We start from the raw sequence: 20,672 nt of genomic DNA on the forward strand, positions 1-20,672 counted from the left end.
ACTTGTACTATATCACTAATATAACAAATAAGTGGAAATAATGATTTATGCATAATTTTTTTTCATCCTCATTCAAGGATATTTTCTATTTTTCTTCAAATAGAGTGGGAGGAAGGGAGAGAGAGAGAAAGAGAGGGAGAAAGAAACATCAATATGAAAGGGACGCATCGACTGTTTGCCTCCTGCACAACTCTGACCAGGGCTGGGGACTTATCGCAACCGAGGTGTATGCCCTTGACCGGAATCGAACCTGCGATTCATTGGTCCTTGGGCCAACGCTCTAACCACTGAGCAAAACCAACCAGGGCTATGCATAATTTTGACCTTAATTAGTCTGGAAAGCTCCCCCCTCTCATTTGCTTTGATAGGCCAGTGAAATAAAGGTTTTCTTTCTTTCCTCATATGAAAATTTTAATAGTTTCATCAATTACTTCATAGTGGTATTATTTATATGACATTTTATGACTCTTAGGGAACCATGTTGACAGTATATTTGTTTTAGTTTGTATCACTTAAATAAGTTGAGGCATGAATCTGTTCTGGGGGGAAAAAGTCAAGAGCAGATAAATTAGATATTAACTTAAGATGAGCAGGAAAAAACAAGATTTCTGGACGTTGTGTCCTTGAGAGGTTCTGTACCTGGCAGATGAGCCCAAAATACTGCCTCTAATATTTAGTACAATAACCTTGCAGAAAATGTGTGTGTGTGCATCATTGGCAATCTTATACCATTTTACATATATCTGAGAACAATTAGATGTTAAAACCCGTTGCATGCTCCCAGTGTAAAAACAGGTGTCATTAAAATGTGTCAGCATTTTCATTCAACGCTCACAAGCAACTTGTAGGTAAAGGAATGTTTACTAGCTCACTATCTACATTCTCAGTAGTAACAAGGTGTTAAAACCAGAGATTAGAACACAATGAAGCAAAAATGTCCTCCATTTTTAATTTTTTGAGGAAACTCCATATTGTTGTCCATAGTGGCTACACCAGTCTGCAATCTCCGTAGCAATGAACTAGTGTTCTCTTTTCACCACATCCTCCCTACTGTGGTAAACAGTATGGAGTTTCCTCAAAAAATTAAAAATGGAACTGCCATTTGACCCAATGATCCCACTTCTGAGACTATATCCTAAAAACCAAAACACCAATCAGAAAGAATATATGCAGCCCTATGTTTATAGCAGTGTTATTTACAATAGCTGAGATCTGGAAATAGCCCAAGTGCCCATCAGTAGATGAGTGGATAAAAAAAGCTTGATACATGTACACAGTGGATTACTATACAGCTGTGAAAAAGAAGGATTTCTTACCCTTTAAGACAGCATGAACCTGGAGATTATTATGCTAAGTAAAATAAAGCAGTCAGAGAAAGACAAGTACCATTTGATCTCATTTATTTGTGGAATTTAATGAACAAAATGAATTAACCAACAAAATAAGTCCCGAGGCATGGAGGCATGGAACAGACTGACATGTCTCAGGGTGAGTGGGGGGAAGATGAGAAAAAATATACCAAAGAACTTATATACTTATATGCATAGCTCACGGACACAGACAATAGTGTGGTGAAAGCCTAGGAGGGGTAGGGGATGGGTGGAGGGGGGAAAGGGTTGGGGGAGGGGGAGACCTGTAATACTGTCAATGATAAAAAATATATATACTTTTTTTAAAAATAAAACTTTCTCCAGTCTCTCTTTGACCTGAAATCACCTAAGTAAAAACTAACCCAGTTTGAAGCTACTGACCTAGGCCTTCCACAAACCAGGTACTAAATGAGGTCAAGGGAGAGCCCACACAGCATGATCCTAAAGGCAGAGTAGGTAGTTTTACCATCATAGCATAGTCACTGAATACCCAACAGTTCTAAACTGCAAGGAGAAAATTAGAAGTCTATGGGGACACCCTTCCTCCTATAGAAACCCCCAACAGTGTCTCTTACAAAAATCAACCCTTTAGTTCAAAGTTATAAAAACTCAAATTCATTTATATGTAAATGGTTCTGGTTTAGATGTTCTGGGAAGTACACTCTAGATTGTACAGTGTTATTCACATTTTAGACATAAAAAATTTAAGAAATGTAGTTATTTCCTAAACACTTCATTTGGTAAAGGTAGTTGTCACTGGCATTTTTAGAATATTTTTAGGAAAATCTTTGATATCTTCATCAAAGAATGGTTTTAGTCATTTTGTTGAGACTAATTTCCTATGTTAAGTGAATTATGTTTTTTACAGTTTTGTATGAGAGAGAGAGAGAGAGAAAGAGAGAGAGAGAGAGAGAAGGAAGAGAAAATGAACTCAAAGGTGCCAGTTGACAGTTTCTTAAACTCTGGGAGTAGAAATTTTAATATCATGTAATTGACTGAACACTGATAATTGGACCCTATTTTTAAATAAAGAGCTTTGGGAACATTTTAAACACTTCTAAGCCAATCAGATAGCAGTGAGGCAGGCTGTAGGATGTCTGGAGAAAGAACACTCTATGTGGAGGAAGAGAAGTGAAAAGGCCCTGAGGCAGAACCATTGGTCACAAAACCAGTGTGACTGGAATAGGGTGAACAGGTGGAAGATTGGATACAAGGTGAGAGCGGAAATGGGAGGACAATATGCAGGGTTTATTGGCCACGTAAGGATCTTAGAATTCTGAATGAGACGGAAAGCCACTGGAGTGCTTATTTGGCGCAGTGGGGTGACATGATTGTCCTTCAGTATAAGTGTGTGGAAAAAGTAAACGGGATGGGGCAAAGTCGGAAGCAGGGAGGTCGTGGGAGAGCCTTGTGCAATAAGCCAGACGTCCGATGATAGAGTCCAGCATTAGAGTGGTGAGCTGCTTAGGAATGCTCTGGTTTGGATACACTTTATTTACAGTCTTTAGAAATTGCTGTTGGGTTGAATGTAAGGTGTGAGATAAGGAGAGAGATTTAGAATAAAGGTTTTTGGCCGCAGCACCTGGAATAACGGAGTTGCCATGTATTGTCGGAAGCCTACAGAAAGAACATATTTAGGGACTGGTGGAGGAGAGTAGGGACTTGGGTTTAAACATGCTAAGTTTGAGAAGTTTATTAGATCTCAGTGAAGATATGGCACAAGCAGAAGGATATACACATTTATTATTAAATACTTTAATTATTATGGTCTCAACTCTAGATGTAAATTTGGAAATCAACCGTTTTTACAGATGATCATTAAAACCGTGAAATTGGATGAGATACCCAAGATGTGAACACAGAGAAAAGAAACTATGAGATGAATGAGTCAGTGATTCCAATTTTCCAAGTTATCTGCTTAGTAAATTCTGCAGACACGTTGGGTACCAAACACCCAGACACTGAGTTACTTCCGGATGCTTCTTTCTGCTTTGAATCCCTACAGTAGAAAGCTTCCTGGTTATTTTATTTTATTTTTTAAAGAAAAGAAACACATTTGTTCTAAAGGCTGGAGGTGGCTAGGGTAAGCAGAAGCAATTATGTCTAATGCCTGGCTTTTACATTTTACCTATTTCAGAAGGGAAAAAAAATGCATAGGGTTTAGAATGCTGAGTTTACTTGTGTGTATGCATGCCGTAGTCTTGCTAATAAGCAAGACTGACGTAAACAGCTACTTACTATTAATAAATCAATATTTATTTTCAGAGTGTACTGCCCTCGTAACTGTCTGCAGGCAAACCCACATTATGCTCGTGTAATTGGAACTCGAGTTTATTCTGATGTAAGTATCCTAATTTATGCGACTCTCAGTATTCATGAGTATGTGCCTGTGTGTGTGTGTGTAAGTTCCATAGGTCCCATACATGTACATACATACACACACATTTAAATGTGTATATGTACATTTTCTTGATTTATTAACTATTTTATAGGAGTTTTTAAAAATACAGTGACGTTAAAGGCTACATGAGAGTCTCTGTGTCAGTGTTTTCCTTACGTTGTCCTCATTCTGAGTGCTCTCCTACACTGCAGTAGTTTCCCCATGTTATTCATGGTTTCACGCTCCTTGGTTTCAGTTACCTGCTGCCAACTGTGGTCTGAAAAAATTAAACAAGAAATTCACAGAGAAACAATTCATATGTTTTAAATTGCATGCTGTCCTGAGTAGCATGATGAAATTGAATGATATCCTGCTCTGTCCCACCCGGGTTGTGAATGACAGAAAATCAGAAAAAGGCACCCCTTTGTCCAGCATCTCCATACCGTAATGCTCCCCTCCCGTTAGTCCCTTAGTCGCCGACTGTTATCATATCAGCTGTCAGGGTATCACAGGGCTTGCATTCAACTCACCCGAACTTTCCATCATAATGGCCCCAAGTGCAAGAGTAGGGATGCTGGTGATTGAGACATGCCCAAGAGAAGCCATACAGTGCATCCTTCAAGTGACAGATGAGTACAGGACAGTGAGATATTCTGAGGGGGGCGGTGAGGAGAAGGGGAGGAGAAAGAGACCACAACCACATTGCATAACTTGTTTTACAGTTTATTTTTATAATTGTTCTATTTTATTATTTTTGTTAATCTCTTACTGTGCCTGATTTATAAATTAAGCTTTATCATAGTATGTATGGGAAATACATAGTATATATAGGGTTCGGTATTATCTGCTGTTTCAGGCATTCATTGGGGTTCTTGGAACAGTAGCTCCCTCCGATAAGGGGGGACCACTATACAGAATAAGGAAATGGATTCTGCATTGACATTGGATTTCTTGGAAGGGTTAACTATGAATAATACTGAAAAATGAATATCAATATTTAAATCTGGGTGTACAGTAATTTAATTTGATTACATTTTTCTTTATATGCTACCCATATATCTTATATCAGGCACTTAATGAAATAGTCTGGAGGCATTCTTGGAAGGAAAATGCATTTTGCTTTTCTCTACTCTTCCTTTTGGTTCTTCAGTATTTGAAGTATAAAGTGAATAATTAAGAATTTGTCAAATGTAGGAACAATATTTTCAGTGCCAAAGGGGCATTTAAAAAGTAGCATAGAATCACAAACAGATGATACCCTAGAATAGGTATGAAAGGAAGCCAGGGGGGATGCTGTGGTGGATGACATCCCTGAGAGTAGACAAGGAATGTTAGTGGGGATGGCCTTGGATCAGATGAGTACCTCTTGAGCCAGGTTGCAAGCATGGGTTGGTCAAGCGGATTAAGGAACACAGTCTAGGTGGGTGAGTGGCATCCACGGAGACATGCAGGGGGAGCACGTGAGCTGCAAGCAAGCACAGCACATGGGTTTGTTGGTCTGAGCTGGTGAAAATTGAAGCTCAAATGGCCGCAGCCCATTAGTGGGATGTGTAGAGAGATCCAGCTCTTGAAACAAGTGGAGAGTCTGAATGCACCCTGATGACTGGACTGTGGGTGGCAGCCATTTAGAAACCATCAGAGGTTTCTAAACCAGAGAGTTACAGAATCGCGCTTAGGAAATAATACTCTTGATGCACATATTCAGTCGGATACTATGGAAATAGGACTGTGAAGAGAGGTCTGAAATATATACATTACCACCTTATTTCTCTTGGTAAGTTCATTTAGATCCAGGTGTTTCTTTCAGTTCAGCTTTACCTTTGAAATTATTCGCCACACCTCACTCTCCCAGGCTCCAGCTTTGCAGTGTTCTTATCTGCAGCTTGCTCATCCTGTGGGTATTGTAACTTGCTAGTCCTCATGTTTGTCTGTGTCTTCTTGTTTCGGTTTAAAAACATCCTTTTTCTGCTTTTCTGTCAGACAAAATCATGGTCATTCTTTACATCCTAAACTGTGGCGACTCTTTCTGTGAAGCGTATCCAAGGATAATGTCACCTTTCACTCAATCCTATTACCTTGTTTTCTCCTGTTAGCACTTAGCTGATTCTGTTAGGTATTATTATTGTTTCCCCACCTTTTCTATTAATTAAGTCCCTTGAAGATAGCAGCTGGACAATTCATGTATTACCTTTTCACCGACAATCTGATGGGTGCTGAGCTGCGAACAAGACAGCCCGGCTCCCTGACCTAGCAGAACTCGGAGCACAGAGGAACATCAGAAACTAAGCAAATACCTTGCACATAAATATTTGTTGAAAAAATAAATTAGTAAGTGGATATGGATGAGCATATCTATATTCATCAGAGAATTCTAAAGAAACCATTCTTTACAGATTGTCCATTTAAGTACCAAAACTTTTCATTTTAATTATGTCTGGCGAAAATCTTGCAAAATATCCTATGCTCTTCTATACCAATGTGACATCTCTTTGCTAGAAGGAAGGATTTGTTAGAACTTATATCCTGAGATCATTTTATCTTTCTACTTCAGTAAAATGGATACATAATTAGGTAGTATTATGTAGATCCTATTAAGAATATGTTGGAAATATAAAGATTACTATCACTGGAAAGCGCAGAGAAAGATTCAACCATTACCTGCCAATCTTCCCATCACTACAAATATATTACCTCTTTAAAGACAAGATATGCAAAGATGAGAATCAATCTGCCAACTTCCTTCCTTCGTTCTCCCTTTCCCCTCCCCCACCTTCCTCTCTCTTTTCATTTGTGGAGTTACAACTTATACATTTTTTGCTTTTAACTTTTATTTCCCATTTGTGACAGACAGAGTTGATTTCTGCATTCATTAAAAATGTTCCATTGTTATAACAGATAAAGTCTTTTTTCCCCATTATCTATTAATGCTTATGCAATGTGGGTATGAACAGAAAATCTCTTCCGATCTTTGAATTCAAATCAGAATGCCTGCTGACTTCATAGTTATGGGCAAAACAATAGTTTCAAAACACACTAAGAGCTTGGATTTAGTGAATGCTATATCTAAGCACTTTTATTGCCTTGGGAAAAATGATGATAATGTCTTTTTTAATGGAGCAAGATAAATACTGAAATGTGTATAGAGTTATTTTTAATTCCATCTGTTATGGACTGTATTGGATACAAATATTAATTCAGTAGGGGACTTAACTGGTGAATAAAATGCCTCCTGAGAGTAAGGATGTGAGGTTTTAGATATATGGCATTTTACGATAGAGCAAAACGTGAAAAGGATTAACCAGCTTGGCGTTCAGGCTCTGTGATCTAATAAATCCTGACTGAAGCCACAAAGTTCAGAGCACAGTAATAAAGCCAGGTCGTGGGGTGCACATGTGCATGGAGATGAGAAAACACCAGTAGGATCGGAGAAGACCCGGGGGGAAAGGAGGTGGATCCCTTTGTCAGAACCAGTCTGCGCGCCATTCTGTGGGACCTCCTCAGGCTGTACACCGCTCTCTTGACAGATTTCAGCAGAGAACTTGTTGACGTGCCGAAGGAAAGAGTTGACTTCTAGAAGTCAGTCATTAAAAATTTGAGTATTGGACCTGAAACAGTAATTTTCTGCTCCACAGAAACCCCATTCAGTCCAGATTATACAACTGGCACAATGCAGTGATCATAGAACCCTCCTAGTCCCTCACAACAGACCATTCAACCCGGGGTGGCAGTAGACATTACACATCTGGGTGGAAGCCATGGTTGTTCTTCATAATTTTTTGGGGGGTTACTCTTTTGGGCAAATTTTCTCTGAGGAGATTATATTACTTAATAGAGAAACATTCCCCATTTAATATATACGTGTATCTTGGAAAAGGGACTGTAGAGATATGCAGAGCTATGTTTGAGTTTTTATAAGTCAAAACTGAAGATAAATGAGGTACCAATAATCCAGCCTGGGAACATAAGGTCAGAGCGACTCCAGTAAGGACTAGCAAAGGCTGGTACTTGAAGATGATGAATAGGCCCATGAAGAGATCAAAGGAGCTGATTTGCATTTGATTGCTTCAACAAAAGAAAAAGCAGCATGTGTTCACTAGATTCGATGGGAAGGGCATCTCACCATGGCACCCAGCCTTAAGCTCTTCCCTTAGACTGGCTCAGACGTGGCTTTACCTTTTTGGTTTTTGAAACATTCCTTTCTGTACAAAACATCACTGTCCCATCGCTGCTCACTGAGTATCCACAGAGAGCCAGAGGTCAGTGACTTCAGTCTAGCAGAAGCATGAGCTGGACCCGTTCAGCAGGGAGTTCCTAACAGCAGGTCTTGTTTTGCCCCTCAGTTGTCCAGTATCTGCAGAGCAGCAGTGCACGCCGGGGTGGTTCGAAATCACGGTGGGTATGTTGACATTATGCCTGTGGACGAAAGAAAGGCTTACACCGCTTCTTTTCAGAATGGAATCTTCTCAGAAAGGTATATTTAAAATTGTATATGCAGTCTATCCTTTTATGCTTGCTTGACAACCAACTCGCTTCTGCGTGGGTGTGAAGTTGCGTGGCTGAGCGGTGTTCCCTGTGCTGATTGCAATAGTAGATTTTCCAGGGATGGGAGAGGCTGTAGTACCAGAGGTGCCTGTCTCCTGTTGGCTTACAAAAATCAAAATGAAAATCGGATTACAAGTCAGAATTAACTCTTTTGTTAATTGATCTTATAATAAGGAAATGTTTTTTATCCTCTTTTGGATTTTCTAGATTAAGATTTTGTATATAGTTCTTTCTAGGTGAGCAAGGCACTGAATATTTCTCTAATCCAGTTATGTGGCAATTTGACAAAAACGATAAGTCTGATTTTCCCCAGAACCAAATTTCCTTTTTGATTGGATGTCAGGTGTCTAATATGACAAATGAGCTCTTTCAGGTCACCTCATAGGATCTGGTTCATTAGTATCATATATTTTGGTGGTTTGAGAACATTCACATGGCTTACTTTATGAAGTATTAATAAAAGACAAGAGAAAAGAACCTATAGTAACTTTTTAAATCACTGGTATTTGAGGAAGTAATATTAAGTCCCATATATTTTGTATAGATACAGAAAAAACCCTAACTTTTAGATACTTAGTGAAGTCTTCAAATTGTTAACAGGAGGTTTATATTAGAGTAAGGTTTGTTTAAAGGACACCAAAGGGTGTGCCCTGCAGGGTATCAGGATTGCCATCCACTAACCATGTGGATGCCATCTCCACAAAAAGGCAGATTTGTAGTTAGCATGTGTTTCAAGATGACACTATATCAAGGTGACTTCTCTGCAACCTGGCCTATGATCTCCTCAAGCAGATATGATATATGAAGTAGATTCATGAGTTATAAGATTCTGATATGCAGTTTTATAAGCTAACCTGAGTGATGTGGTTTCATTTACCTGTCATAATTCTTTTTTTTTTTTTTTTTTAATCCTTATTTGGGGATTTGTTATTTATTTATTTTTTTGAAAGAGTGAGAGAGAGAAACATCAATGCCAGGGAGAAACATTGATCGGTTGCCTTTCATATGTGCCCTGACCGGAGATCAAACTCGCAATCTAGGTATGTGCCTTGACCGGAAATCAAACCCACAACCTTTTGGTGTATGGAGCGATGCTCCAGCCAAGCCACCTGGCCAGGACACCTGGATAGTTCTTGAACATATTTTAAAACAGTAAGATGATAGGTGATAGCCTAAGAAAACTGAGAATAATTATTTTTTTATTTTATTTTTTTTATCCTCACCCAAGGACATTTTTACATTTTTTGTTCAGATAGAGTGGGAGGGAGGGAGGGAGGGAAGGGGAGAGAGAGAGAGAGAGAGAGAGAGAGAGAGAGAGAGAGAGAGAGAGAGAAACATCGACGTGAAAGGGACACATCAAGTAGTTGCCACCCACACAACCACAACCCAACCAGGGCCAGGGACAAACTGCAACCGAGGTGCGTGCCCTTAGCGGGAACCGAACCCGGGTCTCTCTGGACCGCAGGCCGATGCTCCAACTGCTGAGCCAAACCGGCCAGGGCGAGAATAATTATTTTTGAGAATCAACTGTGAATTTTCCAGATGCTGCTTGCTGGGCACTTGAAGTGTATTAACTCAGCTCCACCAGCAGCACTGTGAAATTTATTCTATCACCTCTAATTTATAGCTGTGTTAACTGAGGTGCAGAGAGGTTAAGTGATGGTCAGTGTCAGAGCTTGGGTTCAGCACTAGATCTGTAGGCTCAGAAACCTGCATTTTCCCAGTAGTATCACTGTGTACAATGAAAACACATTCACTTCTAGGAGATTCAGTGTCCTGTAAGTACAGGACTTTCGAGTGGCCATCAGCTTGTGTGGAAAACCCAGCACATGTGTTTGCTGTGTGTCCTTTGTAATGTCCTTTTTCACTCTAAAATTCTCCCCTTTTTTACCCACGAATAAATATATAAAAGAAATTGTACTTTGTCTCCCTCTTAGCATTTATTGTTTTGGTCTCCAAAGTCTTTTTTATTATGAAGGAAAGAAAACTTTATGCAAAAAATGTAAAGACTGCAGAAGTGTAAATTTGATTAGAATAAATAATGATTAATGGCATTATTAATCTGTTTTAAATTTTAGGCACTTAAAACATACCTTGATTGATATTGCAAAATAAAATATAAGTAATTTTTAAAAAGTAAAATGTATGATTCTATATTACTTTTAACTTGTTTTAAAATACCTCCAAAATGAGATTGAGTGCTATTTGTGTGTTTTTATTTTAATGAAAGCATTCTTAAGGCCCTCTCAGATTTGAACATTAAATTTTCTCCCTAAGATTTTTCTTGAAACCATAGATGTTAAAACATTAATGAGTATGACAGCAATGAAATTTAAATTTTGTCAGACTTAGGAAATGATAATGTTAGAACTCCAGAGTATTGTTTAAATATCACCGTCCTTTGAACTTGCAGTTCGTTTTTTAACCGTGTGAGTCAGGCAGTGGACCTGGACCTCAGTGCTGCCTGGCAGTATCTCAGTATTCCCCCAGTGAAACTGATTTGCAGCTGTTAACTCTGCTGTGTTGGAACCAGAGGTGGTAATATATGAAAACATGACCTGGAATCAGTGAAGTTCTATATAAAATACTATTATTACCACTATGCACCTTAAGTTTTTTTAGTGAACTTGCAACTCAGCATACGACCAAGATTTGAAGAATTATGTCATCCTCACTCAAGCTTTCCAGTAACTATAAATTACAGAAGCCCAAGTGAGGTGACCATCTGGCTTCACAGAGCTGCTTTCTTGACCGTCATAAGAAAGCATGATTTGTTTGAGGGATTATATGTGGAGATGACATCAATATACTGTTTGTGTTTTTGCAGTTTACAGAATCCGCCTGGAGGAAAGGCATTCAGAGTGTTTGCTGTTGTGTGAAACGAACACTTGGAAGAGGAGCATAAAAGCTGTTCCATAAATGCCATATTTCTGAAGTTTGTATAAAACTGTAACATTACTGTACAGAAGACCACAACTATTTTCAGCCCCCCCAAAAGTGCCAAACGCGTATAAATCTTGATACACAAAGTCTGTAAAATAAAACATGGGACATTATTAGCTTTGGAAAAAGTACTGAATATGTAATGGTTTAGAAATCCTGTGTTAAATATTGCTATATTTTCTTAGCAGTTATTTCTACAGTTAATTACATAGTCATGATTGTTCTACATTTTATATGTTATGTTATATGGTGCTTTGTACATGCCACTAATAAAATGAATATAAACATTGAATGTGAATGGCCCTCAGACAGTCATCGGTACGTTTAAAAACAATAGTGACAAGAATAATAACTCTAAAAATGAGAGGAACCATATTACATTTCCCCCAGTTTGATGCTATGCTGTTACCTATTCCAAATAATCTCAAATTATTTTCCACTTATTACCTGTATAGATTTTCTCTTGTGTTTAGGCATAGAGGATATGTACTTCTTCTTTTGTATAAAATGATCCTTAATGTCCAAATGAATCTGCTATAATATTTGATTCCCTGGGAATGGCTTTAGTAGTAAATGCAATGAGGTCAGAGTGGTGGCAGGAAGACATTCCTAATGGCCACACAGTAAACAAAGGGGTGAGCATGGGCAGCCAGAGCTTTCTGTGTATTGTTCACACTGACGTCACATTTTCTTTTGTATCCTGGCAAATACTCCTGCAGGCCAGGAAGTATAATAGCAAAATGTTTAATGAAGATAAACTAATGTATTGCATCACCATTGCCACTGATTTTCTTAATGGTAAATGGCTGTGTGTATAAATGTTGCCATATTATGGTACCTATAATGGTGATATATTTGTTTCTATGAAAAATGTATTGTGCTTTGACACTAAAAATCTGTAAAATGTTAATTTTGGTAATTTCTTTTATTTTCTGCTGGTGAATTTACTCTTTCCCTGTAAACATATTAAAATAATAGTGTTTCAAAGTATTATTTTCAGTCTCCTTTGCATCCTTATTTTGATTTAGAAATCATTCTTAATCTCCAAAATTATCTTTTAATTTTGAGATATTGACATTAATATAAATAACATCCTTAATACCAAAATTCTGCAATGTCAACCTAATTTTGTAGGTATTTGTATGTGAAAGGGGAGACAATCATAAGTTTAGAAGCATTACATTAAGGGAAATTCTGAATAAAATGAGAAATGAATTTCTAAACTCAAAGGAAATAATGTAAAAGATATACAGTGATTATGAAAGAATCAACAAGACAAAAGATACTGCAAATATTTTTAGAAAGTAAATGAGTAGGTGTTTAGGAGTAGATAGTAGAGCTAAAATACATGCAGAGGTCAGGGAAAGCAAGAGAGATGAATAAAACAAGACAGAAAAGGAAAGAGGTGCTTGTACACACAGCTGCTCCAGAGCAAATTGTGAAGACATGAATGGCATCAGTTATCAAGTACTGGCCAGGAATTAGATGGTTCAGAAGATCAATAACCAAAACTTAAGCACGTATACATTAGACATTTCAAAACTCAAAGCAAATTTCATGGGAACATTTTTTTCCAAATGATGCATTACACTTTCTTAAATAGCGTGACTGAAATTTAAATTTTGGTCAGAATCATCATCTATTCCTCACTTCTCCCCCCGTAGGAAAGCCCCATCTGCAGTCAGGATTCTAGTATTGTCCCTAGTTCAGATGGGCATCAGCTTCCCGTGTTATTTTAGTGTCTCCTCTGGAGCTTTCTCTTTTTGTTCCTCTCCATTCCTTTTCATTGTATACTTAATTTTTTCACTAGAATCACTCTCTTCTATAAGTGGCCTTTATTTAAGAAAACCAAACCATCTTATAAACGCAGTTCAAGACCTCTGAAGTCTTGTTCCATGTTGCTTTTCTATGCTCTCCTACTCAAGATGTAGTCATGAGTGAGCTACTCAATGACTTCACCTGAAAAATGGGACAGATAATACCTCATAGGGATTGCTCTAAGAATTGAGGTATTATGTATAATGTGCTTACAAGAACATCAAATAGAGTATGTGATCAACTTATTTTAGTGTTTTTTTTTTTCCCCCTTTATTGATTTTTAAAGAGAAAGGAAGTGAGAGGCAGAGAGAGAGAAATATTGAGAACATCCATTGGCCGCCTCCTGCATGTCCCCCACTGGGGATTTGGCCCACAGCCTGGGCATGTGCCCTGATCGGGAATTGAACCGGCGACCTCTTGGTGCATGGGTTGACGCTCAACCACTAAGCCACATTGGCTGGACAACTTATGTTAGTTTTTTAAAATATTATTATAATCATTTTTTGCTGTTATTTACTTCGGGGAAACTAAGCCTCTATCACTACACTACTTAGTCTTCAGCACTTAACTAAAGGTGAAACTCTCCAGAAATATCCCTGCAATTATCCTGGTAATAATTTAATAATACTCTTTACTCTTTTAATTTGACCATATTAAGTTTTTAATCCTTGTCTGAGGATATATTTATTGATTCTTTAGAGAGAGGAAAGGACAGAGAGAAACATCAGTGTGAGAGAGAAACATTGATTGGTTGCCTCTTGTACACGCCCCAACCAGGGATAGAACCTGCAACTTAGATATGTACCCTTTCTAGGAATCGAACCCACAACCTTTTGGTGTACAGGACGATGCTCCAACCAACTGAGCCACACTGGCCAGGGCTAACCATATTAATTTTAAAAATTTTGCCTTGTATTATATTTAGTCCCTTAAACTTAAGGATAAGCTCCATGAGAATAGTAATATTCTTTGTTTTGGTGCCCCTAGTGAGAACTGAACCCGGGACTCTGGTCCACAGGCCAACGCTCCAACCACTGAGCCAAACTGGCCAGGGCAGTAATACTCTTTATCAATCTCTCTACCCAAGAGACACAGTGATTTTTTCTGTCTGCATTGTGGGTCAATATTACTAAATGAATACTTAATAATTCCTAATTTTAATCTTGATGACATAAGTGAATATTATTGGATTTATATCACAGCAAAAGATACATTATTACAGCTAATGAAAGTAGTTTATTGATAAATATTCTAAACGTGTATTTAAAACAGAGGTCAATGTATATAAAATAGTATTAACATCATTAATTTAGTTTTCAAAGTTTATCAGACCACACTTTTATTATATCTTTAATGTTTTGTATCTAATAAAAGCAATCTCTGCATTTCAAGCAAAGCAGTATTCTCCAAAATTTTTTCTTTCCTAATCTGTTAGATAGTTGGTATATTATAATGTGTTCTTTTCTATTCAATATTATATTTTGAAATCTTGAATGTTTATAGCATTTCTAATATTTTTAAAAGGAATGTAAACTGTTTTTGAAGAGCACAGTGGGCTAAGCAAAGTAACAGAGCTATCCTTTGCAAAATAGCAAACTTCAAATTTGGAATTTGAGCTAATTTATTGCACAAAGAATTATGTTGTTTAAGTTAATTTAAGGTACTTATCTGAGGTGATACTTCAACCCTGGCACCATAATATCCAGGAGCTGCAGAAATAGTTTAACCACATAATCTGATCCTCTTTCACTGATTTGTTGGAATTAAAGGCTAAATTATACTAGCCTGAGATTTTGAAAAAGCAGGGAAACTCTTTAGAACTCTGTTAGTACGCTTAGCAACTAGATACTCGTTTCCTCTTATCACCCAATCCTTATGTCACGTTCTACAACATAATCAGAGTGTAAAACAATGACAATAAATAAACATCATTGCACTAGACCATTAAATTATGAAAAAATGTCAATGATTGCTAAAATTTTTCTAATTAAAAACATAATTGTCAATGACATTTATGACTATGCTGATGAAGATGAAAAGCAGAGAGCCTATGGACGGCCGTGCTTGATAAGCTCAGTTTTAAGAAGGAACGTGTATAAAAAAAATGAAGTGGGAGTAAAGAATAAATATTTAGAAGTGCTAGAATGATTAAAGATAACATCAGAGCCCTGGCCGGTTTGGCTCAGCGGTTAGAGCATCAGCCTGCGGTCCAGAGAGACCCCGGGTTCGGTTCCCGCTAAGGGCATGTATCTCGGTTGCAGTTTTTCCCCGGCTCTGGTTGGTCATGCGGGTGGCAGCCCCTTGATGTGTCCCTTTCATGTAGATGTTTCTCTCTCTCTCTCTCTCTTTTTCTCTCTCTCCTTCCCTCACTTCCTCCCACTCTATTTGAACAAAAAATGGAAAAATGTCCTCGAGTGAGGATTAGAAATAATAATAAAAATAACATTAGAAACGTAAAATACCAACCTGATTGAACTCTTAACTTACCCTAAAACAAACAAAAAATCGTTTTGATCCGTATGAGAATAACTTGGTTAGAAACAATATAATGAAAAACACAAATAAATAAACAAATAGCCCCTCCAGAAGCTTTCTGCTTTTATTCATTCTAAAAATACTGAGTTCCTACAATTTGCTTATGGACTGGTTGTTCACTGTAGATATGCTTACAAGCAAAAATGCACTCAGAAAAAAATTAAAATCATGTAAACAAGATAGATATTAAATAATCACAGAAATAATATGATTACAAACCATGAAGACTATGGATCTGCATAGGTACAAAGAAGATGTTTATAGTATGGTGGGAATATTTTAAAGTGGGGCTTGACCTAGTTGGGGAGAGGAAAGATGACTTTCCTGTGGAATTGACATGAAAGCTTAGATCTTAAGGATGAGGAGGAGTAACTGTGGAGGGCTGGAGCTCAAAGAGATGTCCAAATTATGACATGACACATTAATATGTTCAAAAGACACTCAGGTATTTTACAGTTTGAGCAGAAAAGCAAAATAATCAAATACATCCTATAATAGTACCAATCTTAGAGTTTTAGTACATTTGAAAATAGACAACATTATGCTAAGTGAAAAATGCCAGTCAGAGAAAGACAACTACCATATGATTTCACTTATATGTGTAATCAAATAAACAAAATAAACGAACAATATAGAAACAGACTCATAGATACAGAGAACAGACTGACAACTGTCAGAGGGGTAGGAGTTTGGGGGGCTGGGTGAAAAAGGTGAAGGGATTAAGCAAAAACAAACAAAAGAACAGACAACAGTATTGCCAGAGGGAAAAAGGGTAGGGAGAGGTAGAAGAGGGTAAAATGGGGGTAAATAGTGACAGTGATGGAAGGAGACTTGATTTTGGGTGGAAACACAATGCAATATACACATGATGCATTAGACAGTTGTACACCTGAAACCTATCTAATTTATTAACCAGTGTCACCACAATAAATTCCATGAAAATAATATAAAATAGTGTTTAATATTCTTGGGATCTAAAGAGTTTGATTCTTATGTGATCAACATGTCTAAAGCATGGATTACTGATGATGATACGAGAAAGAGGTGTGGAGATGGCATGTACCAAGCACCCAACTATGTGTTAACACTGCTTTACATTTCATATGTATTATTCGATTCTCACAACAAACCTGTGAGACAATGTTATTTTTCCAAACTTACGTATTAGCATGCAGATTCTAAAAGGTCAAGCAACATTGTCTAGGGTCTTGAGTTTGAGAAATGCACTTCAAGTCTCCATTTGTCTAATTCCAAAGGCCATGCTCTTGCTACTAGATCACTCTTGCTAGACATTTCCATGAAAATTGAATAACTTCAATAATTTCTCCCACACTAGGTTGAAACGTACTGCTGCAGAAAACGTTATAATCCTTAACTATGCCCCAAACTTTTTAGATGTGGAAAGATCTGCAGAAGAGGAACTAGGGCTTTTAGTTTTCTTTAGAAGTGGCCTATAAGATAAAGAACATTAGTTCAGGGAACACCAGAAAAAAAAAAAGAGGTTTATGTTCTATCAGTTTGTAACTAGTGGACTACTTTTACAAGACAATAGATTAAATACTTCCCTTCCCCCAATTCATTAAAAGGATAACAAAAAGGAAGAAAAATAATGTACTCAAAAAGGCATGAATATCCTGAAAATGGATGACAGTTGGAATCATAGTGATAATTGATTCAGAGCACAGAGACCCTCAGCTCAGAGCCTACACAAGAAAGCCTGCAGTGGACAAGAGGACCTCTCTTAGTGGTAGAGCCACTAAGCAAAGTGATTGAAATGAGCTTACTTCTATTCAGTTGGCTTCCCCAATTTCATTCTTTACTCTCCAACTTCAACCTGCCCACATGCCTTCAAATGACTCCAATGATCAACATGTTACCACACACACAGAACTTCGTCAGACCTTTCCCATTCAGGAGACAGGTTGACAATAAGAAATATGTACCTGTTAATCAAACCAATTCTTCAAACTTATATATGAACAGACAAAAGGTTCATCAGACATTATGCATAGATAAGCAAGTATCACATCAGCTGACACCAGAAGAAGTAGTTATTTCAGAGAAAAGAAGAGTATCTCTAAAAATATTATCACTAATATCCTTAAGGGCAATTTAGGAGATACGATAACCATAAAACAAGAACAGGCTAGCACAGAAAAGAAACAGAACAAGAAAAGTACCAGGTCTTAGAAGAGATTAGAACACCTAAGAATTAAACTATTGAACTCCAGGAAGTAAGAAAGAAGACATTCTTTAAAGTTGTCATGTGGTCTAAAAGCAGGAATTTTAAGAGATGTATATAAATGGAAGACACAATAGATATTTTAGCTATTCAACATGTGTGAAGTGCCATTTCGTGCTTTTACTTTGTATTTACCTGATGATTAATACTGTTGAGCATCTTTTCATATATCATTTGTATATCTACTCTGTGAAGTGTCTATTCAAATCTTTTGCCCATTTTAAAATTAGACTGGTTGTCTTTTTATTTTTTTATAATTTTTTGTCTTTATTGATATTTAGAGAGAGAGAGGAAGAAAGAAGGAGAGAGAGAGAGAAACATAGATGAGAGAGAACATCTACTGGCTGCCTCCTGCATGCCCCCCATTGGGGATTGGGCCCACAACCTGGGCATGTGCCCTGACAGGGAATCGAACCGGCGACCTCTTAGTGCATGGGTCAATGCTCAACCACTGACCCACACTGCCTGGGCTGGTTGTCCTTTTATTGATCTATAATAGTAAAAGTTTTTAAAATATATTTTTATTTAGGCCTTTGTCCTATACATACTTGCGTGTGTGTGTGTGTGTGTGTGTGTGTGTGTGTATACTTCAAGATTAAGTCTATGACCATTTGAGTTAATTTTTTGTGCATAGTTTGAGGTGAGAGGAAAAGTTAATTTTTTTCCATATGAATATCCAATTTTCCAAACACCACTGTGGAAAAAACTCTCCCATTGAATTACCATGATACCTCTGTTACAAATTAATAGATCATATATATGTAGATCTATTTCTGGACACTTTATTCATTCCAATAATGTCCAATAGAAATTTAATTTATAAGTAATATATATATATTTCTGTAATTATGATAGATATAAACTATAATTATTAAATACATTAATTTCTACAATTAGTTAATAATTTCTATAATTATTGATTATATTTGTATTTATATAATTAAATTATATAAATGATGTAATTTAATGTCCAATTTATTTAATTTATAAATTTATAAGATACTTATATGATCTTAAGTTTTCTAATAACCACAATAATAGAAGAAAAATAAATTTTATTTTAATAATACATTTAACCAAATGTATCAAAATGATCATTTCAACATTTCATCTATATACAAATATCTGATAATAATTTTGTTCAGGAGACTACTCTATTTGCTATTAATATTACCACTCCAGGATTATGATAGTACTTGAATTATAGATTTTCAGTCATCTGATTACTTTTATTTTGTTCACTCAAAATTTATTATTACAGGTGTTCTTCAACATTTTTAATTTTGCTTTCATTGTTGAGGAGTATTTTAATTGATATAGAATTCTTTGTTGACATTTGTTTGCTGTTTGCATTTTAAAGGTGTCATTTTATTGACTTCTGATTTATGTTATTTTCTGAAAAGACCTTTACAGTCCTTTTATTTGTATTCATCTCCACATAATAGTTCTTCCTGTGGCAGCTTTTAAGATTTTCTTTTTATCGCTATGTAGAGAGAATCTAACCTCATGCTAAGGTCAGGTCTATCTGGATTCCCTATGATGTGTTCCCAGAGATACAGGAATGTGCACTCCAGCTAATCAGAGCTTGATTATTTCCTGAGGTCTGGAAATGGCTCGATTTATTCTCAGACTGCTTTTTCAGTGTCTTGGAAGTTTACTTTATGTGAATAGGCTGGTGTTAAGCAAACACTGAAAAGTGATCCCATGAAAATTTCTGAACCTGGGCGAGCCCTGCAGGCCATTTTCCTGGGGCCGGTAGTTCCCCACAGCACTCCGAGTGTGGAATGGGGAAGGTCTTTGGGCCAGACTCCTTATGGCCTGTGCAGGGAAGACACCCAGGGCCTCTGTGGGTGTCTGTTCTCCTAGGAGTCTCTAATCACACTTCCCACAAGGCACTGGATAACAGGACTAAAGAGATCCCCTGAGATCTAGTTTCAGAGGAACAGACGTCTCTGTTTTGTATAGGGCAGGACCTTGGCATCACGGTGTGTCCACAGAAGTCCCTGCCTGATGCCCTATTTATCCCTACAAGGCTCAGACCCAACAGACTGCAGGGAACCCGGATGCTGAGTCTCCCTGGAAGCTGGAGAGCAGGAGCTCCCCCACCTGTCCCTAGGCATCAAGCCCTCTCCCTCCAGGACATCTTCCTGGGGCCAGCCGTTTGTTCCCCACTCCCCATCGGTTCGGAGTCAAAGGTGATTACTGTCATACACCGTCTGCTCCCGCGGACCTAATGGAACTAGGGGCCTGTCTGGCAATTGATTCGCGACTGTCTCCCTTCCCACGTGGCTCTGGTCAGCCCAGGAATGGCTTCGGAGTTCTCACGAGATCTGGCTCACAGATCCCGCGAGATCGGCTTCAAGGGCAGCAGCATCTCTCTTCTGCAGCAGGAGGACTGTGCAGCGTTCTAGGGTATCCTGGAGATGTCCGGGCCTGTGGCCCTATACCTGCGCGGCTCAGACCCCGGGACCGTCCCAGGAATCCTGGATACACATCAGCAGGACACGCACGCGCCGTTCAGCAGTTCGCTCCAGCCTCACCTGGGCTCCAGCTTCCAGGAGTTCGAAGCCTGTGCGAATAGGTGCCGACTCAGCCCAGCGGGCCATCTCCTGGGCCAAGGGTTCCCCCACTGCACTTCTGGTGCGGAGTGGGGGAGGTTGTTTGAGCAATTTCTTTTATGGCCGGGTGCAGGAAAGACACCCAGGGTCTCTGTGGGGTTCAGCGCTCCAGGTGTCTCTCTAATCAGCGGACTTTGCGACATTGGCCTGAATGGCAGGACTAAGGATATCTGGCATTAGGGGTACAGACACCTCTCTAATGGGGCAGGCTGGACCTTGGCACC

General features: G+C 38.1%; 1 protein-coding gene across 2 annotated transcripts in view; it reads left to right on the forward strand.

The window, feature by feature from the left end:
* The window catches only part of CRISPLD1 (cysteine rich secretory protein LCCL domain containing 1), a 38,710-nt gene extending 26,482 nt beyond the window's left edge, over positions 1-12,228 (forward strand). The window contains exons 13-15 of one of the 2 annotated variants that reach the window (XM_036264080.1): positions 3,636-3,711; positions 8,091-8,221; positions 11,120-12,228. In XM_036264080.1, the coding sequence (XP_036119973.1) occupies positions 3,636-3,711; positions 8,091-8,221; positions 11,120-11,171 (259 nt within the window). In that variant the 3' untranslated portion in view covers positions 11,172-12,228. The remainder of the gene's footprint in view (positions 1-3,635; positions 3,712-8,090; positions 8,222-11,119) is intronic. The other variant, XM_036264081.1, reaches the window with a different exon arrangement.
* The last annotated feature ends 8,444 nt before the right edge of the window (positions 12,229-20,672 follow it).

The sequence above is a fragment of the Molossus molossus genome, unplaced genomic scaffold (assembly GCF_014108415.1).
Source record: "Molossus molossus isolate mMolMol1 unplaced genomic scaffold, mMolMol1.p scaffold_m16_p_16, whole genome shotgun sequence".
Taxonomy (NCBI): Eukaryota; Metazoa; Chordata; class Mammalia; order Chiroptera; family Molossidae; genus Molossus; species Molossus molossus.